The sequence below is a fragment of the Limanda limanda genome, chromosome 22, assembly GCF_963576545.1.
Source record: "Limanda limanda chromosome 22, fLimLim1.1, whole genome shotgun sequence".
NCBI classification, from domain to species: Eukaryota; Metazoa; Chordata; class Actinopteri; order Pleuronectiformes; family Pleuronectidae; genus Limanda; species Limanda limanda.
This window is the reverse complement of record NC_083657.1, coordinates 7,171,053-7,197,550: the sequence shown is the minus strand read 5'-3', so window position 1 is coordinate 7,197,550 and position 26,498 is coordinate 7,171,053. Positions and strand designations below refer to the sequence as shown.

At 41.3% G+C, this 26,498-nt stretch overlaps 1 protein-coding gene across 1 annotated transcript; it reads right to left on the bottom strand.

Moving 5' to 3' along the window:
- Positions 1-898: 898 nt before the first annotated feature.
- Positions 899-20,292, bottom strand: zgc:194930 (uncharacterized protein LOC557813 homolog). Its single transcript, XM_061095747.1, has 3 exons — positions 20,011-20,292; positions 8,230-8,282; positions 899-3,108 (listed from the first exon to the last, which is right to left on the bottom strand). Exons 2-3 carry the CDS (start codon positions 8,259-8,261, stop codon positions 2,307-2,309), a joined length of 834 nt encoding a protein of 277 aa, XP_060951730.1. The 5' UTR covers positions 8,262-8,282; positions 20,011-20,292; the 3' UTR covers positions 899-2,306.
- Positions 20,293-26,498: the final 6,206 nt, after the last annotated feature.

The window sequence follows — 26,498 nt, the reverse complement described above, 5'->3', positions numbered from 1 at the left end:
GGAGCTTCACAGCAGATCTGTTGTCCTCAAGCTTAATGGAAATATGTAAATGTTCCTCTGCTCATCTTTACATGACAATAACACACACACACAGATCCCTCAGTGCTGATCTGACCGAGTTCTCAATACCAGCTGCTAACGTAAGATGCATGTTCAGAACCTAATAAAGAAAAGTGTTTTTAGATTTTGGAGCAGAATCCAGTTTTTACAACTTAACTTCTTTAGCTTTCTGCTCTGTGTGATCTGCTTTTTACAGCCTCACACTGTGTCACAAGGTTATCGGCTCCATCATGGGTGGTGAAGTAAAAATAACAACACAACAGCCTCCTTCAGAGAGACACATATCTTGTTAGTATGCCTGAAGCTAAATAATAATAAGAAATAGTGTGAACGTGTCCACACACACATACACACACACAGGCCTTAGCTCGGTCTGGTAGTGTCTCCATCCTTGTATGTGACATGAAACCGTCTCCAGTTTCTCTGTGAGTGTTTGATAACCCTTCAAAGTCCAGCTCTAGGAGTTTCTTAGAAACACGGGGACTGACCCGCGAATATCCTCTCCTGCCCCGAGGAGTCAGAAGTCAGTCAGCCGACCAGGACTTGTATTTTTCCTCAGGCACGGCTGTTGTGGAAGTTTTCAAGTCTCGCTGTGTGTGTGTTCCTGTCACAAGCGCCCTGAGGTGTTCATTAGCCGAGGCCCGCTGGGGCCCCGGACGCCGCCTGCCGAGGCTCTAACTGCTGCGATGGCGAGGTTTTAAACACCCGAGTCCCAAATGACATAACGTCATCGTAAACAAGCGTTTTGACGTCCTGCAGAAGCAGAATCGAATATTCGGATATTCTGCATCCCACCAACAACCACATCAAAATACATAAAATACCACAAGTGCCTCAGTTTACATTTTTTAAAGTACATCTCTTTATTTTACAATACAAATATGATAGTAAGAAATGATTTGGCAGGCACACGATGACTGATAAAGGGAGCTGCACTGAAGCAGATTCAGAACTTCATTGAGCAAACAAGAGAATTTAGCTTAAACATACTGAAAAATAAAAAAAATTAAAAAGCCATATCCTCAATTTCCTCGGCAGCGACCGGCCTCTATCAGTTCATTATAAGGCACATAAGCGAGATCTGAGGTGAACTAATGTCACAGGCCGGAGTAGAAACAGGAACTCTGACCTATAGAAATATAAAAACCGAGCTGATTTGATATTTTGACGCGTCAGATGGTTTGTCACACTGAACCATCTCAGAACCAATCAGATTGCTCCTCTCTATCATCTCCACAGATAGCCAGTAGTTCTGCTGATTAGCTGGAAGCCTGGCAAGATGGATTCTTGTAGGATTTTGCAATTTTGTGCTTTGAGGGTCTAGTTAGGCTCAAAGTTGACAAAGTTGAAACTCTAGTGAAATCCATTTTATCTAAACCTGCTCTGGCTTTTAAACATACATACGTCTCCTTACACGTCTTACACATGTGCTGTGCATGGAAATCACGACAAAAATCAACGTGGTGCAGTGCTGTGTGTCTGATAACGTGAGCACAGTGCGTAAACTAATTCCTAACTTTGCAAGTCGCTACTTTAATCGATTCTCTTACATTCTGAAATCAAGGCTGACACGCGAGTGGATTCAAGCTACAATCGAGGCGTTTCAGTGTCCTGTCACAATAAATCAAAAATGACTGGGTGGGTGTAGATATCATAAATAACAGAAGAAGATAAAATGGTAACATAAACACGGGGTGGCGTATATAAAAAAGAAAAAAAATGCAATAATGACCTTTCCTGTTTGGGTTTAAGATTCCTGAAGAGAGCAAGACATGGCGAGGAACTGTGAATCAACACAGGAGAAACTGATGCTATATGCTAACAATTAATATAACGATGGTCCAAAAATGTGATGGAGTAAGACTTTCATCTCACAAAAGTACGAGCAGAGCAAGGGGATGAGTTCACAGACGTAGTAGAACTGTGGAGTGTTGAAGCGGGTGAAATTCACAGTCTACACACTGGTGCCTCTTTATTTGTGGCTTCATGAAAAACCTTGCAGCTTCTTGCCCTTTTCACAAGGCTTTGTTATTATTACTATTATTATTTTCCTTCAGTGTGACCACAGTAAAAAAGAAAAGAAAAAATTCCAGTTAAAAAATAAATCTGTTTGTTTATTTGTAAACAGAGTTTTTTCCTTCATTCGTTTCTGATTCGAACCACCGGGGGTTATTTCGCTCCGTCAAGTCTCATTTTTAAATCGGAGTCAAGAGCGCAATAAGGGGAGAGGAAGTGGAGTTTGTCCGTCATTCAAAGTCCTCCCCGGCGGTGGCGGCTTCAAGAGCAGCCAGGGCCTCCGCCACCATTGAGTCTGTGACGCTCTCCACCTCCTCCTCGTGGTTCCTTTCCTCCTCCTCTTCCTCCTCGTACTTTGTCACCGATATCCCGCTCTCCATGGTGGAAACGTCCGGAGTCTTTCGCAGTCTGAGCTCGTCCCGGGTGTCCAGGGAGGACAGGCTGGTGGTGCTGGTGTGCATGTCCACCGACAGGACGCTGGCCTCGTCCCCGGTGTCGCACGGGTAATCTGGCGTCCCCCCCACGCCCTCGTCCACCTCGATCTCATCTGCTGACAGGCTTTCACTGCCATTCCCGTACTTGCTGATGGACGTGTCCCACTCGTCCCTGGACTCTCGGTGTCCCCGCTCGCTGTAGCTTCTTTGGTTCTCGTACTCCGTTATGTTGGGGTAGACCGGCACCTGGCTCGGCCTTTTCTCATGTGTCATCCATCTCGGTGCCACGGCGTCGGGCTGGATGATGTACAGACCGCCGTCCTCGGGCAGGCCGCTCGCCTGCTGGTGCAGCTCCTTGGCGGCTTGGGGCGCGGCGTGCAGCCTCTGGTTGAGGTGGTTGTTGTCCACCTCCAGCCTCAGGGTGCTGTCGTTGGACTTGCTGTAGGCCAGGTTGTGGATGCCCTGCTTCTGCTTGTCGTGGCCGCCCAGCGGGTCGATGCTGGGGGGCCGGCCCGGAAGGTGGTGGGGCTGGTAGAGCGAGTTGCCGGCGGAGTCGGGCTTCCTCCCGTCCAACGCATCAGAGGGGTCATAGATGTAGCTGTGGGACAGAGGGACAGAGAGTTAATCAGAAAATCACATCAAAGCAACAAATTTATATACACTCATGCACAGGTATTTGTTGCTTTCATCAAACTCTATCAATGCTATTTTAACAATGTAAATATTTTAGTAATGTTAGATAGATAGATAGATAGATTACTTTATTCATCCCCTAAGGGAAATTAAGTCGTCATAGCAGCCGGTATATTTGAATACAATAAAATACAATAGAATCAAATAAAAAATATTGAGGTAGAAAGAATAAAAACAGAAACACAAGATAAATAGGTAGATAAGGGGCAGTGGCAAGATGATGGTAATAGTACTGATGATACGATGGTAATGTTATTGTTAGACAGTATATAAAAATAGTACAGTATATATAGTATATAATATAACATAATATATATTTATATATGATAGTAATTATACCAATATAATAGCAGTATATAGTAATAATGGCAGCAACAGTATATTTAATAATAATAGTAAATATAATAATAATAATAACATGTACACATGTATAAATATGTGTATATACAAGAATATACAAAGAGTATGATATAATATGATATGATATATAGTAGAGGTATAAATATAAGTATTTGACTATACAATAGATAATATAATATACTATGAGTGTAAGAATATGTAGACATGGTGTGCAAAAGACAATATTATTGTATAAAATGATATATAATATCAATATGGTTTATATTAACACATATCACATATGATGTGAAGTAAGTGTATATGGAGCGGAGTGTTGTACAGGGTCTTGCAGTGATGGTTTGGTCCACACGGAAAAATCTCAACAACTCATGGGCTGTGGTGAAACTTTGTGAAAACATTCTAGGTACCCAGAGGAGGAATCCTAATTAATTTGATAATTCTGTTTAATCCTATAGGTAACATTTGTTACCCCCACCCACCTTATCCTTAATTATTAGTGATTCCAATTTCAATTTGTCCAAAACGTTGACCGTCCCTGAGCTGATGATATTTCCCTGAAAGCACCTCTGTGCACTCGCTGGGTTCTTGAACTGAATCGATAAAACAATGGAATAGAAAACATTATAATTGGCTCTGGGATTCTGCCGTTTTGTCGACCAGATGCAATCGGTTGTTGCAGCTGTAGCAATTTCATAAAAAGATAATCTCTCATACATTATCATTTCAACCACTTATTTCAACTCAAATATGACTTTGAATCAAAGGGAAAAACCACAATAAAGAAAAAGATTTGAAAAAAATTCTTATTTCTAAGAGAGTCACAGTCGTACTGGATTTGGCGTCAGCGTTTCATTTCCTGGATCAGTGCGGCATTAAGCGAGCGAGGACTATTTCTGTCAGATGTTCCCGTCACAATCAATAAAAACGGCCTCGCACAATGTTCACTGAAGCTGCGTCGTCCGCTCGCTGCAGCTCTGTGAGTGCTTCTGTTCCATCGACTCGCGGACCTGATGTTTGCACAGAGCCTCAGATGTTTGCTGAGCTCCTGTGAATGTCAGATGTAGTTTATTATAAAGGCTTTGGAGTGAGGGAGGACATGGAGTTGTAGCACGACATTTATTTTTATTACGTTGGTTTGTTGTGTTGCTAAATTCCACAAAGCAGATACTTATCATATAAATGTATATAAAGATGGAGGACGCCCTGGTGGCGGGTGGACGTCATGACCTGTACTACAGCTGCAGAAAATCGAGATGCTTTGACTCTAAATCAGACCATAAATTACAGAACGAACATTTAGCAGTTTTGACTAAGATAATAAACTAGTGATTGAGATCATAAACTGTGCATGAAAATGTTTACTGACGTGATAAATCAAGAGAACAATCTTCTGTTCACAACCAGGTGGAGTTGCCCCCTGCTGGTTATTAAGGAGAATAGAGGTTTCAGGCACTTTAGCACAGCCTTGTCCATCTTTGTATACAGTCCTGGTCCTACGGGTTGTAATAAGCATGTGTGGGGGGTTTTCCTTCAAGGTTAGAATCAGTTTGTTCAGTCTCACACCTGGACAGGTATTAGGCGGAGGGAGGGGGGCCCTAAAGAGTAACAGCCTGTCAGACATCACCTGCTGCGAGAGCCTCCTGGTTTTCACAGCCATCTTCTCCTTTCATTTGTTTTTCCAACTCCAAGCTGCGAGCCTCATGATCCCCAGCAGAGCTCCCTCCATCTCACACCCCACCAGGTGCCTCTCCACCCCCCCCCACACCACCTCCATCATCACTGTAGCCTAGCTGCTCTCTAACAGACCATCCCTTTGACTTCTCCTTGAATCGAGTGCTTTTCCCTCGTCTTCCTCCTGACTCCTCGATCTGTTTTCCTCACCTTTTTTTTCTCTGCTAGTTTATCTTACTTCAAGAGACACAGGTCAAGAGAATTAACAAGTTAACTTTCAAACTAAGTCGATCAATCGTCTCCTGGCAAGCGGACATGCTAACACTTCTCCCCGCCCACACGTCTCTGGTGATGAGCTCTAACGCACACGCTGGCCCTCGGACTTGTGAACCCCTGTGCTCACAGGGGAAGAGCGGAGAAGATGAATTTCTTTTCCGTTTCTCTGGCTGTGTCCTGGCTGCCGAGGTGAAATCTGAGGCTGGCTTTCAGAAAACAGAGCCATGTTTTTATGTTTTGGGTTTTTAAAACGGGCAGTAATTCACTTCTGCTACGTGAGAAAATGAAAGTGTTTTTTCGTCAACGACAGGAGGTCACCAGTTCTATCTCCGAGGTATTTTCAAAGAACAGAGTCAATGATATAACACAACTTGCTGCTGATAGACTGAATAAAAACCAAATATAACTTGTTGGGCTCATTGAATAATAATAATAAAAAGAGCTATTTCACAACAAGTGCTTTTCACACCTAAATCAAACAGCTGATGCTCCTCTCTCCTGGCAATACAGGCCACACAGAAATAGAAAAAGCAACAACTCCCTCAGTGTTAAACTCCGATTTTCACGGTAAAGGATTATTTTTGTTGTTGCAGTTGATTCTGCTGAGTTCCTGTTTTCCTCTTCTCTCTGTTGGGATTCCCTTTCTGTGAGGGGTTATGTTTTTTTAAGGAAGCTCATCCTGCCTTTTGCATATATTATAACATCAACAATGAAAATCCTGTGTTTACTTCCTCGGGTTAAGTCAAATATTGATTTTTCATATCATTATGGGCAACACCATGATTTGCATGTGAAAACAATACAAGCTCAGGATTTCATCTAGAGTCTAATGCAGGGTGCGGTGGTGCCTGTGGATTTTTCCACCACGGTTTTTGTTTCAATTAATTCTCTAGACTGTGGCGGCCTTTCATATTCTGATAAACATCTTAAGGTTTTTACATTTCAGGCAAAGTACATTATTCTGTTAAATGTGAGGGAAACTTCCACCTTCGAGTAGCAGAGGAAGTCTGAAGCTCCTCTTGAAGTCAAAATGTAAAACCTTTGACAAAGTTATTGAGTTAATTTATTTTTCTAATAAAATATAATTGCTAAAGCTACTCTTATCAATATTTCTACATAATGAGAGGTGTTGAACCCACAGGATATTATCACCCAAACCAGCCACATCTGTTCTCAGTACAAACAGCCCTGTGCGTTACACTGGTGAGAACAGCAGCAGGAGTTGGTTCAGACCAAAATAATGCAAATTAATATTGGAATTAAATTCACTTGCTATTGTTGCTCCATATCGCTACATGTGCGAATACGTGATAATGTAGTTCACAGCTTATTTCCACTGCCGCCAAATTAGTTATTAATTAAAAACCATAGGAGAAAAGCATCTATTATATAGTGATTGCTAAACAAGCTTCTGCTATTTCCTTCTGCCTTTGTTTTCTAGATGTTAACTTTCTTTAATCAAAATATTAAAAATAAGGATTTCTGCTGCGTCCCAGAAAAATATAATTAGAACTTTGTTGTGAAGCCTTTTTTTCTTTGAGAAATGCTGATTTAGACAAAAAAGGGACAGTAGTTAAGTTCTTTTTTCTGTCTTTATGGGTTTTCATTAAAAAAGGACCAAGTGGGAACTGTGGGAATTAGATTTTCTATAAAACATTATAATGGGACGAGGTCCAGATGAAATTGTAGTTGGATTAAAGTGTAAGATACGAAATGAGAAAGCTTTGAGCAACAATCAGCTGTTTCATGTGCACTTTCCAGATGATTCCTCAAACTCGTTACTTTCCCTTATTCCTTAGATGATTTAATAAGTAACGACTGTCCAGAAAAAGAAGATAAAACATGATATTCTGGTTTTCTGCAGGTTTGCTGGGACTGTGTGAGCGTCGACCTGCTGCTACCGAGGCCGTTCTCTTGACCCAGTAACCTACAGGCCCACCCTGCCAAGCCCCAAACGCTGCTAAGCCCAGAAATGTGACACTCCTGACAATTAGCAAGGTATGTGTGTGTGTGCGTGTGTCACAAGCATTCACATGTGTCTTTGACATGGGAAAGGGAAAAAAGGAACGGTGCGGAGGGGGATTACAACTCTGGTATGTGAATCGCAGCTTGGCCCTTTCATTAATCTGCAATCAGACTCTCGTTCCCCCGTTCACCGGGAAAAAGCCCAGCGATGTCAGGCCCTGACATCAGAGTCTTAGTCTTTTAATGAATGGACAGTCCTGCAAAGAAATACAGTAACCAAGGGTGATGGCTATTGGCATATTGACTCACAGTTTGTACAAGGAGCTGGCGTGAGGCTGAGAGCGGAGACGTATTATAAATGGACTTCTGTCTATCTGCATAAAACGAGACCAGAAATCATTATGTGGCCGAGGAGGCATTTGAATTGGCACCGTGGACGAGCAGAGAAGAAAATCTACTGCGAGAGGCTGTTACCGAGGCGATGGACCGGAGTCAACGGCTTCAGGTTGTTGACGAGGCCACAACAAAAATATGATGTTTCTCAAATTAATACAAACCTTTAAATCAAAGCTACGGAGCAACGAATATTGAATTTATGCGGAAAATGTGAGTTGCTAGAACACAATACAAGCAACGTTTTTAAAATCTGCAAATTATTTAAGAATGCGTCCTGATATTATTCACCAGAAGGATCACATGAGACAGAAAAGAGAATCAGCGTCAAGTGAAACAAGAAGAGGTGACAACTTCTCACCTTTTTATCATCCTGCAGCACTGGCACCCCATCTGGCCAGCTTTGTTGAGGAGCTGTGGAGAGACAATAACGTAGAAATTAAAATCATCGCACAAACACACTTTGAATAAACAGCGACAGACAGACGGCAAAACCTCAAAAACCTGCATTTTAGCATAAGTGTCTCAGAAAGCTCAAAAGCACCTGGTCTGTACTCAGAATGGACATTTCAATTTAAAAGATTATATAATATATATATATATTATATCATATTATATATGATTGATCCATTTAGACTTGATATGCTAGCTTTAGCTTTAGCACTAAGTATTTATGACCATTCACCGGAAACAAATACAAACTAGGGGGAAATGTTTTTAAACAGTGAAAGACACATAAACTAACCCTGACCTTTTATATTTTATTGACCAAACAAAAATCTGAAAATCATGACCCTTTCTTAATCTGTACAATGACACACACACTCATGGAGTAGTGATATAGGGTCCAGGACTGTTATAGATCGGTCACTTCTCCGTCTTTGACGTGTGAGTGGTTTTTAAACGATGGCTCTTTCAGGGCTCTCTCCTGAAGATTTCACCCCATCAGTCAAGTTTTTGCTTTGCCCTTGGTCTCGACGGTGTTTGGACACAAGGATGAAAACTCTGTCTGCCCGAAGCACCGATAAAGATTTTATTGCCATCCATCACTGCTGTGTGAGTGCGTATTGAAGAGTGTGCCTCCATGTGCGGGTCTGGAGTGACCTTTTCTCTCCTGGTGGTGTGTTTCTCTAGGCTTTGGCATTTCATTGCCTGAGTAAATAATTAATCACCGGGTCCTGAACGGGTTTGTCTGCAAGCAGAGGAGGGCGAGGGCGACAGAGGCAGAGGACACAGTATCTCTTTGTGGAAAAAAAGAGGAAAATGTGCCCACAAGACCAAAGTTTCCAGGCTTCCACTTAACTTTATGACCCTGTCGGCTTTTTGAATCACCTTCAGTTAAATCCTTGAAGAAAACGGAGTGAGAATAAACCTGAATAGTGTGAATTACATCTGAGTGTCACTGGTGCTCATTCGTATTGTCAGCAGATGAATTACTGTCCTGACGGAGAGAGAGAGCGTGATGTGGACAGCGCTGCCCTGAGAAAGCTTTGTCTTCCCCAAAAAATCCAATAACAAACAGCGAGACTTCATTCAAATGACATGTCTGCCGTTACTCTTCATTTATCTTCATGTCAACCGAACCAATGAAAAGAGCAAGAAGACGATTAGATCCTACTGGGGATGTTTATAATTTAAAACAGGCCACAGATGTATGGTATCAGTTTTAAAAAGACTAGGTAATAACTTTAAACTGCTGGACATTGTCATTTTGTAAAAGTTTTCTTTGATTTGGATGCCAGTTCAATTTAGTCCAGAAGCCCGACCACTTTATCACGTTTCATAACGTTAATATTTTCTATTCATCGTGACAGAATTATTATTTTCCGGTTCTAAAGGCTGATTTCCTTTCATTTCAGGCATGGACTTGTCCACATTTACTAAGATATCGGCTCATCGGATATATGCACATCTTCCGTGTTTGCAGATCCTAATCGCAGGAGAAAATGTTCTCATGATGAACTTGTTGCATCATGTGACAATACAATGTACTGTACCCCAGGGAGGTGGAAGAACACAAGGCCAGGCACCAGATTTATATCTTATATATACAGTGGTCACATGGGAACATATGACTGAGGGCACCTTGATGGGATCTCTGTTGACATCAGGTGGTTGTTGCTATCAGGAGAGAAATAGCTGCTCCAGGTGGAATCTTTAATTTCTGGTGGTTTGAGGAGCGGGAGCATTTAGTCCTAACTCTAGGACGCCTCCTGCACCTGACGTTCTAGCTGTAGAGCTGTAGTCGCTCTACAATGTGGCCCCGGTGCTCCAATTTAAGTTGGGTGTGCAGAACTGCAAATTTCGTTCTCTGCTTTGTTCATTTAATCTAAAGAACACATCCTCCCCTGCAGCAGTGTGGCTAATTTGTCTATTTTTAGTCTTTTTGCATGTCAATGGAAATTTATAGAGCAGAGGTGTGAGCACTGTGCGCTTGTTGAACACAGAAGCAGTGTTGATTTAGTTTTTTTGGGGCGAATTTCCTCCTCGTATTTGTATCTATTTGTCCTGTATATCTTCAATCCAAGCAACTGTGATGTAAGAAGCTTCGGGGACTTCATACGTCTCTGTGCAAAGTCCTAGAGGGAACCAGCTAAAAGGTCCAGGGGGGCTTTGCTTCGGGGGGGTATTGGTTTGAAAAATGCATGTGGGACCGATTCAAAATGCTCTCGGTGTTCTTCTCATTTTAGCATCAATTAAAAAAAGCGAATGAATCTCAAGAGGACCCACTGAGATATACAAGCTGCCTCACACACACAAGCCTATCAATCTGAGTTTGTGGGACACATTTTGTTTCACACTGTTCTGCATGATAGTTCCATTTATGCAAAGTCAACAAAGCGTGACTTAGTTATCCCGAGACATCTAATTATCCCTCTACAGGTCTGCCGCTGCGAACCATGAAATAAAAAGACAGCAGAGCCGGAGGTAAGGAAACGTCTGACAAGTATCCTGAGTAGCGTCCCCTTGTCCCCGAGTGCCCTCTGTTCTCGTCTTTAAAAACAACCTCCCGTGATTTGACTGAAACCTGGCTGGAGCAATTCCCACAGCTACACTTTCACCGGGAACTCGGGCAACTTCACGGCTGCTGATGAAAATGCCAACAGGCAGTTCAGAGCAGCGGTGAGGCCCAGTGGCTTCAACAGCGCCCTGTTGCTCTGCCAATACACAACCACCTAGATGAAGTGTCCCTTATCTTCCAGGAGCAGTGCAGAAGAGGAGGTCTTTTCCCAGTTAGGCATAGGGACCCCTCCCATCAATGGAGTTCCGAATTCGACCGGTCAGGGCACTGCGGTCACTATCAGCCGCCTTTTACGACTTCTAGTCCCATGCAAGGAGGTCAGTGATCATGTGCCAGCTTGAAATCTCTATAAACTGACGTGAATATCCATCAGTAAAGAGGTGGAACACATGAAGCGAAATGCATCCGCTTCTTGACTCACCAGGAATCATTTATAGAAAGCTGTAAATAGAGATTAGCCAAATGTTCTCTGGACCTGAAACATACACAAAAGTTATCTCTGTTTGTTTGTTGTGTCTCACGTCGCTAGTCGGTCTGTAAACTGTGTACGGATGACTCTTGAGTCTTGGCCTGGATATTAGCTGTCTCCACTGGAAGCCCCAAAACAATTGGCCGTAGATGCCAGAGATTAATTTTTCATCACAGGATAGCAATGGGCTCCGAGATTGGTCAACCTGTATCTCTGAATCCTCCGATTGCTACTGCTGGATCCGGCCTCCACCACCACCAGCTTCTTCCTCCTCCTGTTTTACTGTTGTGTGGCAGCGTTTTTGTGCCTCTTGCATTATGAATAGTCCACATGACCACATCCCGGTGAGATGTGTGCGTTGCTTTCTGCTCTCTTTACCCTTGGGTGTGTTTTAATGTGCTCGAGTATCGCAGGCAGCACATATTTGTTTGCGGAGCGTCCTGTGCCAAACACGACTGCATATCTCTGCTGCAATAAATATACCCCGAACCCTACAGAGAAATAGTCTGATTATCAACAACTGAAAAAAAACAGCACACACGGGACAAAATGACCTTTTCAGGCATATTTTGCCCCGAGGTCTTGACTCATGACTTTCATTTTGTGTCGAAACCATGAGAGTTTAAAGGATGTTTGGAAAAGGAAAAAGCAGGAGGACAGGTTTTTATTTCAATATTGGAAAATGCAGATCACTTGCGTCAGATTGAATAAGCGGCAAACTCTTTTAATGCGTCAAGAACTGCACTGCAGCAACTTCCTTTTCCTGGTTATACAAGCCGGTGACATGAATCCATTGTAAGCACATGAGATACTGAAGCTTAAAAGTGAAATTACATGTTTATCTGTAGTTCAAGAGTATTTTGTGGTAAAAAAAAAAATCCAGTGTGGACGCACGATTACGTCAACACGACGATTCACTCGATGACGGAGTCGGAAAATCTTTTTTGCATTGGAATGGAGCCGATTGCAAATTTGCAAGGCAAAGGAACCGGGCCTGGGTTGACTGAGCGCTGACAATGTGATTGTGGTGTTACCTGCCTCGGGCTAATCTCTCTGCTGCCGGTCAGCACAAACCGCTCCGTCAGAGGAGAGCGAATCCTGCAGGCCAGAGATGACACACTACCATCTTAGCCCCAGCAGCCAGCTTACACTCCTCCGAGCGACAATGGGCTCAGTGAGTAACGAGCCAGTCACACCGCTGCACCGATATTGGCGTTAAAAGTCAAAGACAACTCCCTGAGAACTCAGCCTAAAGAAAATCATAGGGCAAACATGACTAAGAACGCAGGCTGATACATGCTGCGGCTCCGGTGTGTCTGCATGCAGCTGCCATTTTTGCCACACTGTGTTTGCAGTGTAAATAGCTGCAGATAGACACGAGTTTTGAGATTAGCAGTTGGTGAAGTACAGAGTCTAAAACCTGATCTCCCTCTGTACCAGCGCCTTTTAAAAAACCATCCAGGTTGAGTTCAACTAGTTCTCCCAAGATAAGGATGCAAATAAACCTTACTCTCATTATTGAATAATCCGACAATAATTTCCTCAATTTGTAAAAATGTGGTAGAATAGAGAAATATTCCCAATCCCAAGTGGTTAATATGCAAAAACTTTTTGTTGGTTCGTTGGTTTGTCAGGACGATTACACAAAATAACGATAACACTTTCCGTGTCATAATTTGGATATGGTTAAAGAAGGGTCGAGTCAAACCTGCTGTAATGAGCTTTGTCTCTCAGTCTTTTCGACGTCCCACAGGTTTGACATTGAGCCACAGCATTCCACTGGACTTCCAATCAGAAATGTCCAAATGACCAATCATGTTCGTCCCCTGGAGACTTTCCAAAATCCCAATAAGATCAAAGATTCCAATCAGTGCATCCAATGACTAACATTTATTCAGTTATTGATCATTGTTGCCTGGCAATAAGGAGTCGTTATCTGCTGCCTCTGCCAGTCAATATATTATTATATTGCCCCTGTCTTTTTACGATTGGGAAGATCGTGGGACGATTACTGAAGGAGAGAGATATTTCCGAGCTGGCAGCTTGGCCTCACTCCCACTTTTTCGCTTCCGGATTTTTCTTCAGAGGAAATTGAAACGTTTCATCTTGGGGGAAACAGGTGCAATAAAAATGAGATTGCTGCAGAGTGTCACCTAAATGTGGATTGGATTGAAATCCGGGGGACACCCGTGGAACTGGCAGTCAGGGGGGATTTCTAAAAGATTGACTTGAAACAATTCTTCTCCTGGAAAGTGTCCAGTAGAAATTGGTTTTACCTTTAGAGAGTTTTGTTTAAAAACAGGGTTTCTGTGTGTGTGTGTGGGGGGGAGTAGTTAAATTCCTAATGATGACTGAAGGAGCTTCGTTTCCAGAGTGGATGATACAACAGATGAAAAAGTGATTCTTTAAAAAGGGGCAGAATAAGAGAAAGAGAGGATATCTTATTTTGAAGGATTGAGAAACCTGCATTTTCATGGACTGGATAATTTCTAGTTTTTGGGAAACAAGTGACTTGCAAACTGAAATTAGGTTCAGATCAATTGAGTCATACCTCCTCAATGTGATTACACGATGCATAATCATTTTATATTTTCCCTCAGGTCCCTCTGATAATTATAGATATTGTTTTATCCCCCGGCCCCTGTGCCTCATTCATGGAATTTTCTGTAACTAAGCAACCAAATGCAGAATAGACAATCTGCTTACTGTTTACTGTACGTGAGACTGAGATTGTTTAATGTTTGAAATACGCCGTTTGAAAACTATAATGCATCGTGTCGGGAGAGCATTAAAGAATTAAATCACATTTTTGAAAGGAAGCCTAAAATGCTCAAAACTTGTTGATGCAACCTCAGAACAAGATGAGCACTGTGAGAATGTAAAAACACCATGAGGTGGATCATTTCTTTGGAGAACAGACATCACTCTGTCAGTGTTGTTGAACTACAAATACACAATCCACTCATTTGCTGCAGAGTGGTGCTGCTGCACGTTTTCCAATAAAAATGATCTTTGGCTGAGACAGACGAGTGTTTGCTGAGAGCACATTGACCCAAAAACCCTTCCACATGAAATCATTATTTAATAACTGGAGCTGATATAATCTGCCTGTGGCCATGTGTTTTTTTTTATATAATTCCAAGTGGAAAAAGTTTCATGGAAGATATTCGTTTACGCCTGAGGTCAAAGGAAAATAAATTAAATAAACCCATTTCCACAAATTTTGAACTTTTCTGAGATCTAAACTGGCTTTGGAACTGAACAAGAACAACATGATCTGTTCTGGGGCCTGTCGCACCACCTCTGTCGCCTCCTTGAGATTGTCCCCCCCCCCAACCCATCTCACATATCTGCTACCAGCTGTTTTTGTTGTGCTCTTGGACACCTGAAATGTATCCACAGCCACTTCCCTGAGACTCTGGGTTGGAGTTGCTGGTCTAAACACTGCACATTCCAGCGATGTAAAACCTAAATACAGGTAAACAAGGCTTAGAATTGTAGAAACCTGTGAGCTTGGATCAACACTAGAGGCCTGTGAGTGCAGCGTTAGATCCTCTGAAGATGTGTACAGACAGAAACTGAGAGCACACACGGAGCTGGAGCCTCAGGTGAGTCTCCAGTGAACTTTCAGACAAAGAGGGCGAGTCTTCCACAAGACGAGATGCTGCTGCACAGCTCGGTCACCTGATAGATCCCCGAAAAGGTCGGCTTATGTAAGCGCCGAGTTACATAATAAAGTCATGATTTATTTGATGACACCAACTCCGGGCTGGACTGTGTGTGTCTTATGTGTTTAGTGTGTGTGTGTGTGTGTGTGTGTGGACAGTGAGAAAGGGAGATCATGTTCATGTGGGTGACATGTGGAGGGTGTGGTGATGGAAAAGTGGGCAAACTGGTCTGATATCCATCTCACTCCATCCGTTGTTTCCATAGGGCTTCGTTGGAAAGAGTCGGATGATATGATATGTTTATTTATCTAAATATAGGATTTCTTTTAATTGGAGCAAAACTGTACAAAGACGACTCCTGGAGGGGTGTGACTAATATATTGTTAATTGCAATCCTGTTCAGACTGTATATATTATGTGTTTATATTTTCTCCTTCTGCTGTAACACTGTAAGGATCTCATCCATCCATAAATGGGAAGAACAATATATTAGGAATAGTTCAATTAAAAAAATTACAGTGTGTAAAATGACCTTTACAATAACTCTGCAGCTCTCAAACCAAATAAATAAGAACTGAGCATTATCATCCTCAAGATGGAGGACTTCTTATAGTGCTGTATTATACTGGATTAGTTAAATGTGATAATGTGTCACAGCAACTCTTTTTATTAACGGACCAGTGTTTTCTAATTCGGTATTTGAAAAAATGATTATTATCATAACACAGCAGTGATGTGGAAATTTGATGATGATTCAATGATTCAATGAATGTTCGTCAGTAAAAGCATTTATGAATGCTTGCAGAATTATTTTGGTAAATAAATTAAATAGAGAAAACAAATGTCCACGGACATTGTTAAATATTTTGGTGACGTCGCGCTTCCTAACCTGAAGAACCAGATGCTTGTTACACAGAACCACATGGAAACTGCTTGGAAAAGAGCAAAACCACTTGGTGATAGATGGATAATCTATCATGTATAGATTACTTGATTATTGAAGAGATAAATTATATAAAAAAGTAATACTTGTAGCCCTGGACTCAGTCCTCACAGCACTTATGGATACATTATTTTGGGGGATATATCACCGTTTTTGCAGGTCTATATTATAATGAAATATGCTGCTTCAACAGCACAGCCTCACTCGATGTTGTGACACACACAAAAATCTTGAGCAGCCTCTCCCTCTGTGAGACCGGAGACGGGGGAGGTGTGAGACTGTGATACTGTCAGGAGACGGACTGGTGGTGACAACTGTGACTGAAGTGTTGACTCCAGTTTGGCAGAGAAAAGAAAAAACAGCCATTTCATCATCTGATCTCTCGAGCTGCCTGGAAATCCACACGGCACAGGAAGATGATTCCGCTGGTTGATTGATTTGAAGCTTTTATCAGGAGAAGAGCAGAAACACTTCAGCTGTGTCCCAATCGATGTTTTGAGCCACTGCACTTACTGCAGCTAGTTATGCGGCTACCTGGATAGTTAGCTCATTAGCTCCATGGCTGGAACACTATGAATCCTGGGATATGTCGGCCCAAGAAGGATCCGCCTATTGGAGCCTTTGCTGCCTGATTGTGTGATGCCTTTTCCTTTAGCAATGAATAATTGATCATACACGAAAATAATCAAAAGATTAATTCAACATTAATAAGCATCAGTATCCGATCGGCCGATACTAATACATTGGATCTGGGATCAATACCAGGAACAATCTGTAATCGATCGTTAATCCTCCACAGTAAAACAAAACTTCCACAAATAACTTATAGCGACATTTTATTTCCCATCTAATATCCACATTCACATTCAAAGAGGATTAACTGTCCCTGTCTGTATTCGACAAATGAATGTGATTTAATGAATTCTAAATGTCACCTGCATGACTAATAAGAGTTCAGGTCTCGACCCCTGTGACCTCGTCTCTTCCCTCTGGTTTCGAGATTACATCTGACTCCACTGGATCAAACTCAGGCTGCTTTTGTCTCTCACACTATGATAAGCAAAGTGGAAACAAAGCAATTATTGACATAAAATTCCGTGGAGTCATCAGCGCCTCCCCCCTCGCCTCTTTGATTTCTCTGAGAAAAAAACGGCAGCATTCCATGATGTGGTCAGTTCAGGCGTCTTATCAGCTCCGATCCAGCGTTTAATAACCCGCATGTTCATATTAACCCTCCGCACCTGATAAGGCCGAGAGCCGGAGCTCTAAACGTCTGAGTCACTGTTCTTCCAGTTACGACTCGGCACAAAGAAAGCGGGGAAATAAAAAACAATCTCCACGATTCCAACGCACGTGCAGTGGCCGGTTCGATACCTCGAGCTGGGCTGATTTAGAATACGCCAGGTGTATCCGTGGGGGGGTCGCCATGGTTACTGATTTCTTAAAGGTCATTATCTACACGCCATCAATCATTTGGTCCAATAAGGAGTGTCTGAAATTGTAATGTTTCTGTGTGGGTCTGTGTGTGTGTTTCCCGATGGCCTTGAGCAGCAGCAGCAGCTTGATGAAAACAACTCCTGTCTGGTCTCTATTACCCAACAACCCCTCACTTATCAATAGCCCCCCCTCCCTCCCCTCCTGGCCGCCTCCCTCCCTCTCGTCCTCGCTCTGCAAACAGACCTGCTGCTGTTTTCCTCCCGTGGATCCTCCCGGCTCAGGAGCCACGAAATTCTACTTTAGCGAGTAAACAAACCCCCGAGAGGAACCCAGGAGCCGAGAGCAGTTTTACATGATAAAGAACCTGTGACGCACACGCCTGTAAAACCAGGGTCAACCACTGGTGGATCTCTGACATCGTAACAGTGCTTTTAAACCCAAAAAATCGGCTTTTTCTTCATGTATTTACACATCTTATCTAGGTTTCATACGTTTAATGATTAAAGGGACGCTGCATTTAGAAAAGGGAGGAGCTGATCTGCTGGGAGGAGGTTCACTGGTGAATAATCTATTTTTAAAGCTGCAACCAACAACTGTTTTCAATTCAGACATTTCTCCTGTTACAACAAATTTCATATTTGTATATTTCCCAAAGCCCAAGACGATATCAACTTGTTTTATCCTGAATATATTAGTGTTAAAAACCATATAAAACAGATTGGGGGCTAATCCTTACACCACAGATGCTGGAACCAGAGAATCTTGTTGATAGTATTTAATTTACAACTAAATAAGAAAGACATCTATTTAAAAAAGAATAGCTCAGGCTGCAAAACAGACAAAATATGTGTATTCATAAGAACATGAAATGGAAACGAGAAAGTAGTTCTTTAAGCTTCTGAAACTTTTTAACCTATTATTAATTTGTTAGAATTATTGATTATGCTGTATTGTGTGTTTTTGTTGTGTTAAATAAGTTTCTCTCAGGGCTTCAAAGACACTAGAACACTTCTCTTTACTGTAAACTAATACGACTGTGAGTACAATCTGTTTCCCAGGAACACAAAGTAAACAACAGTACTGAGCTCCAGTCCCGTGTTGACATCCTGGTCCAGGTGAAGTCATCCACCACCACCACCACCACCACCACCACCATCACCAGCAGCAGCAGCTCCTCTGCAAAGCAAACTAGATCTTGGGCAAATATTATTTGCATCCGCTTTAAATGACTCGTTCTCTCTAATGATCTGTCACACGGGTGGAGTCATGTGCAGCTCTGAGCGCTTTCTGGGAAAATCAACTAAAAGAACTGAGTTAAAGAGTCGGAGGAGGATCAGACGGTGATGTAGCTCGAGCAGCTGTTAACATCATGTTGAAGATACGTTTGACCAACAACCCCACAGGCCGGTTTGGCCTCTGTCAACGTGTGTGTGTGTCTCTTTCAGGTGACACAGGGTGCAGTGACGTTATGTGTTACATGTGCAAACAAAGCCCAAGGCCGTGTATCTGAGTTCTGGTTTACTTACTCCAGACCACTCCTCCTCCTCCTCCACCTCCTCCACCTCTCCGTTCCAACGCAACAAAGAACAAACGTCCCTAATAACACATGTCCCCAAGAGCAGCCCCCCACCCCCCCACATTCACTCATTAACTTCACCTGCACATGAGGGGTGAGCTCAGGGTGGGATGGAAAGTTTCTGCTTAAGTTGATTAAAGTGATATTTCACTGAATCCATCCATGTACATCAGAATACATGAAAATACATAAATGTGCGGAATCAGTAGTACAGTAGTGGTAGTAGTACTAGTAGTAGAAAAGTTGTAACTGCTATTTTGTAAACAATAATACTTTACTGACATATCATGTAAATATAGTAGCCATAGTATCGAATTAAATGTTTTCTTTTTGATAATCACATTATTTAAGTCACTTTTAGGCAAAAAATATTAAACATTCGTTTTTACCAACTTTTTAGACGTGACTGTTTTGTACTTTCCTTAGTTTTCATGTAAAAAAATATATTATCTGTGGGTTCTGGACTGAAACAAAGGACATAATCAATGATAGTAAAATAGTGACAGCACTTACATATATTCCATAAATACATTGAACAATATTAAAACCAATGAAGCCTTGTTTTTGATTTAAGTGGGAAAACTGGTTCTCAATATTTCATAACAGACAACCTGGCCCACATACAGTTTATGCAGTATTTACTGTAAACACAGTATTTGCATTTATTGATGTATTTATACTTTCTTTGTGGTACGTTTTAACTCCAGGTGTAACAGGTGTTTGCTCACCTGCTGGTGAATCTAGCAAATACTACTCACACATCATTATTTAACAGTTATTCAACCGTTATTCAATCCACTGAAACACGTTACTACATAGGTATTACCCATGTATTTGCTTTTTATTGTGTAAAATCCTGACGTTAATGTTTTGCTTTGTTTGTTTATACCACCATATGACTGACATTACTGTAAAAAACCCCTGATCCAGACTTAATACAGGTTTAATAAAACTTTAACAACACTTTTAGAGGAGTATTTGAAATAAGAGCGATGAAACCAGAAGGATAACAGAAGTTTGAATTTACCTGTAGCTCTAAACGAAGGTGTGGCACTCTGCCCGTGGTATCAAAGAAGCCCGGACAACTTCAGCTGTCATTTAACCTGTTGTTGTTGTTGTTGTTGTTGTTTATGTTGTGCTCCGGTTGTTTCCAGCGGGTCTGAAGTAAAACCACAGGCACAAAGTGGAGGCTCCGGTCCCGGTCCTCAGCTGCGGGGGACTTCCTGCTCCTGCTCCGGGCTGCGGTGACTCCTCGGCCCCATGTCTCCTGGTTGAACACCGGGCTGCTCCTCACGGCTCCTGCAGCCGGGAAACTCCTGCAGAGCTGTGGAGGTGCACCCAGCGTCACACGGCGGTTTCCGGTCCACTCCGTCACAATAAAAGCTCCAACACACACAACAAAGAAGTAGTTGTCATGAAGCTAAACTCACAAAGTCATCTCGAGGTTTTGTCCTTGGTTTGTTTTATTTACATTCTCATTTCCAAACTGTCTGATGCAGAACTGGTTACCTTGAAAAGGAATATCAACATTTTATATCATTATTATTTGCTGATCTTTAATATAAATATATAATACTAAAATCATTGATCTTTTTTCGAGTTGACAGCATTTTTATCCCAGCAGATTTAACTTTTTTATCATTAGTGTTTTGATATATTACGTGTTGCTGTTTTATTGTTGTACCTGTTGCAATAAAAGCTCAACACACACACAACAAAGAAGAAGTTATCAAGAAGCTAAAATCACATAATTATCTTGAGGTTTTGTCTGTTTGATTGTTTGAATGAGATTTGTTCATTGTGTTGTTTCACAATTTTTCTGTATTATTTTTTCTGTCCTTGGTTTGTTTTATTTATATTATTTATATTATTATTATTTATATATTTCCAAACTGTGAAATGAAAAATTCGTTTCCTTTAAAAAGGAATATCAACATTTTATATCATTATTATTTGCTGATCTTTAATATAAATATAAAATACTAAAATCCTTGATCTTTTTTCGAGTTGAGAGCATTTTTATCCCAGTAGATTTAACTCAATTTTTTAACATTTTGATATATTACTTGTTGCTGTTTTACTGTTTTACCTTCTGCTATATAAAGCACTTTGGTCGACCAAGTGGTTTTAAATGTAATGCTTAATAAATAATTTTTTAAATGCAAAATAAATAATGTTGACATTGACATATTCACATGGTTTCTATCAAGCATTTGTCAACTAAAGTTTTGCTATAAGTTTATACATTTATTAACTTATAAAGTGGGTCAAAAGGAGCGAAACACAAAGCCTGTGTAGAGTTTGAATGTGTTACAGACTCAAACATCTGTATCTAATATAAACCTGTGGCTCATACTTTACCTGCCTTTGTCTGACTTTGCTTGACTTCCTGTTTTGGTCTGTTAACCCACAGCCAGCTTGACACAACTTAACCTGACTCTGCCTCTGCTCTGTTACCATGGTTGATCATATGACTCCAATGCGATTAGAGTGAAATCGGCCTTTAACACTTGGTCCCTACTTTACAGAGCCGGGCTTCATCCAGAGGGGGAAGAGAGAAGCTAGATGCAGTGAGTTGAACACATTAACACATGCACATAAAAAAGTTCATGTTTGTGCCTTAAGATAGGCTCATCCCATCATATGACCTGCTCCATATTATATTTTATATTTTCTGCAAACAAGAATACCACGTATGAATATGAAGATAATGTGTGAATAATACTTGTTTTCCCCCTCCAGACTGTTTTGTACGAGCTGACAGACGAATTCGCCAGAGGATGACCCACAACTCAGTGTGTACAGCTGCATGCACCAGTAAGTTTTTAGGTAAGTTAAACTTTAACTTAGATGTGTAAGCAAATGGGTTACACACTTCAAATGGACGTGGGTTTAGGTCGTACCTTGGTTCAGATGATTCACGATGGGTAAAAAGACTTAATAATCCTTTAAAACCTGATGACATTGAGGATAATATTAATGTATGTATGTCTACATGCATGTGGCCTTTATGTGTCGGCACGTTCTCATGACTCGTGTATGTGTTTCTCCATTGCTGTTTCCAAGGTCAAGATTCCGAGGTCTGAGGGGATTTAAGGTCTTTTCTCCTTCAACAAAAACAAGAAATAATTTGAATCTTTGCCTCGGGTGTGAGCTGCCGCTTTAAATCTCACTGTTCGTCACTAATTATCATTTTTAAAAGGCTTTTCATACCGAGAGCAATAACTCTGATCCGTTGTCAAACATTGCTGAATATGCTCATTGTTGTGCCTCAGCGGTGATGAATTAGTCGACGGGAAAATAAATGGACTTTGGCAAGTGCTGAGTCATGGCTGGAGAAGTATTTTCCCTTTAACCAAAACCTAAAATAATAGAAGAAGGATTTAGTTTATTGTGATTATTAAAATGAAAGTCTGCGGGAGTGTAGAAGATGACACAAGTGGTTTTCACGTCTTTCTGTCACCATTTTAGATTTCCTGAGGAAAACTGCTTTTCCTAACGTCCCCCATTGCCTACTGTTCACCTCAACTCAAAACAGAGCGACACACTCGGAGAGGGAGAGCCTTCTCCGTAACCGACGCCTCTCCTCCCAGCATGCTTCAGAAGAATTAGGTCAGGGCTTGTTGCTAGTTATCTTTCCTAACCGGAGTCTAACCGTGGAGGCAGTGGGGATGAAATGTGAGTCGAGAACACGGGATAACACGAGCTCTGATCTTCAGCTGTTGTGTTTCAGCGATCAGATTTTTGTTCCAACTCACCTCGGCGATGGAGAACAGCACTTTGTCTCTTGAGTGGCCTAGAAGTGGCGTGATCTTCCCACGCCACTTCCCCTGTGCAAACACGCCGTATTTAGTGAACGCCAAGACAAACACCGGGATTCTCTGGTGCAGAATTTACTTTGGAGCTCGAGTTTACATATGATTTGAATTTCAGCTCCCTGTATTGTTGATGTGAGAGCGAGTGAGAGAGAGAGAGGAAGAGAGAGAGATGAGTGGGGGAGTATGAGTGAGTCATAGGTTTCCCCCGTCACTATGAATACATGTTACAGCTGGAAGGAGAAAATCTAAGGAAAACAAAAGGACGGCTCCGGCTTTTAGAGTACAAGCCACAGTGAAGTGCTTATTTCAGCGTTGTGTGAATAACAGGTAATGTCGTACTGTACAGGTAGTGTAGGACACACACATACACACACGTATAGAGACACACACTATGACCTGTTGGGACCTCCTGCTCAACAAACAAACGGTGTAATTATATGCCTGTGCGGCGCTGCAGGTGGAATGTGCTGGCGACAGTCAAGCCCTTGTTGTCATAAGGACTGGAAGCAGCCCGATGGCCAACAGACGTGAGCTCACCATCATTACAATGAGGGGCGGGGCCAAGCCTGTCACCGCTGCCTACCTGATGTTGCCGTGGAGACAGGCCACACACACACACACACACACACATAGATTGGCTTAAAGTCATACCGCTGGGAAATTAAAATGGTAGCTCAAAGCACCAGGATTTTATTGGCCAATCACAGCTTTATCTCGGATGTGTTTACCTTGCAAGTTTGTGTGTGTGTTTGTGTGTGTGTGTGTGCGGTTTCACTGTACAGGTGCACTGCACATCCTCTAATTATACTGACAATGTCAGCCAGTGTTGGTGAAATACTCACCACGCTTGTCTATCGTTCGGAATCAGGCACCGAGGAGCAATTACTGGCCTATCAAATGATTTAACAGCTCTATGTGTGTGTGTGTGTGTGTGTGTGTGTGTGTGTGTGTGTGTGTGTGTGTGTGTGTGTGTGTGTAGTCAAGGTAGCACTAATGTTGTGATGACCTCAATCTGTTATACAGTCACATTATGGGAGGTGTTGTCCTTGTGGCCGCAAAAACAGTGTCCCCATAATGCAAAACATTAAATGTTAAGGTTTATGTTAAAAAATAAGGCTATATTAAGAGTTAAGTTAAGGCTAGGTTAAATAAGGTTTAGATTCAGGGTGAGTTTAACTATACGGTTAAGGGTAAGAGTCAGACTCCAGGAATTAAAGTCCTGGAGACACGACTGTGTGTCTGTGTTTGTGTGTGTGTGTTTGTGTGTGCTTGCTGTCATCATCGTCTTGCTGTAGGTAAAAAATAACACATGAATTACCGGTTTCCCAGCATGCTCTGCGACATAGTACTGCTGCTGCTGCTTTGTCAGGACCCCGTTAACTGCAGCCAATTAGAGTCGAGCTCATTCACATCAGTCATCATCTTCTCTGAAATCAAAGGGTGTAAATATAAACATTTTCATGTCTAGAAGCAGAGACGTGATTACGACAGCCTCTAATTACAGTGAGGAGGCCGAGGCGGTGAGCTGGAGGCAGAAAGTGAACCATTTTATTACATTAAAATGTTCCATACAAACAATGCATACACACTAGTTTCATATTGCTTCAGACATAAGTTTTCTTTTCTGTTTGAATTCCAGTTAAACAACTCTGTAACAAAATGTAAGTACAACATTTATGAAAATATAAATCTCTAAACAGGTAAGTATGTCCTGACAATACAAAGAATACCATAGAAACATTCATTACCAGTATGTCAACTATGAGTTGCAAACATGTAAGTTATTAAAAGTCATTCAAGTTACTGAACATACAATAATACCATGTACTGGCTTCCATATGGACACATTCAAATATACTCTTAAACTGGCATTCCAATATACTGTATTCTACAATAGAACTCTTTTTTTTAAACCTTTTTAGCAAAGATAGCACATCTTTCTCTATCATAAACATAATCACAGTCGAACACTGAAACAATTTGGTAACAATATAATTACAATACAAGCCTCAAAAAACGAAATGAGACGGTTAACAAAAAAAACACAAACTGTAACTGGGACTTTGGCAATTATATAATCTTTTTAATTTAAATTTGTAACTTTTTGTCAATTTAGAAACTCTCGAGTTGTCAGGAATTAGAAGTGTTTTAAAGCTCGATGCTGCTTCCTGGTTCCAGTTATCCAAGGGCCTTCGTCTCTTGACTTTTAAAAACTAGTAAACGTACAATAATAATGGAATAGCCCTTTAAAAGTATATGTCAAAGTGTGAGTGTGTGGGGTTTGTTTTTCAGTCATGCCCGGCAGATCAGGGGTGTCATCAAATTAACAAATTAAGTTTTGGGTTATTACAGACATGCTTGTAAAAAAGCAACAACCTCAAATTTTTTTTAGATTGTCAGCGAACCAGATCTTAAAAATTGTTTTTTACTGTGTCAACCTGTGATCATGACTCAGCAACTGCATGGCCATGAAAAGGTAAAACACCATGTAAATAATGCATGATCGTTATGTATAACCAATGTAAACCTATGAAATAACTCGGCATGAAAAAATTAACGTAACTGTGCAAGAAAAAAAAATTATCACAATTACAGTTGGCAAAATTATATAAAATGTGAGGTTATTAATTATCTCATAAAATATCTGCTTTTGTGAACGTCTGAGAACAGACTTATTCATTCAAAGTGTTTTATTTTGAAGTGAAGAAGGGAAACAGGGCGAGGATGTAACATGCAACAAGGCTCCCAGACCAGACTCGAACTAGGGACATCGCGGTTATGTAGCATGCGCGTTAACAATTCAGCTACCAAGACGTTCCTCGAGTACGGATTAAAAGCAGAAGGCACACATTCGTTTTAAAAAAAGACGGCAATTCACAATGCAAAAATTGGCCGTGATTTAGTTCGTAAAAGCAGGGCCAAAATTTGTGCAGAGACTTTCTGAGTTGAATCTGCACTCAGATATTCACAAAAGCAGGTTTCATTTCTCAGCGTAACCTCATTGTTAATATTAATTGAGCCAAAATATTCGATGTCGCAAACTTTGTGCCCAAACATTATACTTTCCTGACCTTAAGTTATTCATGCAAAGCTTTTTCCTCGGGTTCACAGAAGTTGATTTCTTTTTTCTATACAAGGACAAACGTTTTATTGCCCCTTGTTTTTCTATTTACCCACCTCTGCAGTTCAGTGCTAGGATGACAACATCTTTGTAAAGGTACCAGGTGTATATTTATATATATATATAGAGAGAGAGACTGTAGCATTTCAGTGAGTCAGCTGTAACCTGTAAGTACGTGGATGGCCTTGTGTATATTTTTATAGGCAACTCCACTTCCTGTTTAAGACAACTCTAGATCACTTTTTACAATATTTTATAATTAAATCTTATAAGAACTCACAAACCACTCATAAAGTGCTTCCAATTATTGTCTAAATCTCTAAATATATTCACTCCTTGTCCTTTTTCTACTGGAACATTTGAACAAACTAAATTCAAAGCAAGTACACTGGTTAAGGCGTGAATGTGTATGGTGCTATGCTACACTGTATGCTCAATAGTGGTGTTTCCCTTAAAACGAACAGCACACAAATCGATGGAACAGCAGCTAAATTCACGTCAAATTTACGCCAACCGTTCCAGGACACTTCTACAACTATCATCACAAAGAGCAATGCCGTCGATCTCTCGTGTTGT

What these genes read in the sequence shown, in the direction of transcription:
- zgc:194930 (XM_061095747.1), bottom strand. Translation starts at nt 8,261, where the DNA reads ATGGGGTGCCAGTGCTGCAGGATGATAAAAAG. An exon ending in TGCTGCAGGATGATAAAAAG is followed by an intron (nt 3,109 to 8,229) that starts GTGAGAAGTTGT and finishes TCTGTCCCACAG; the next exon opens with CTACATCTATGACCCCTCTG.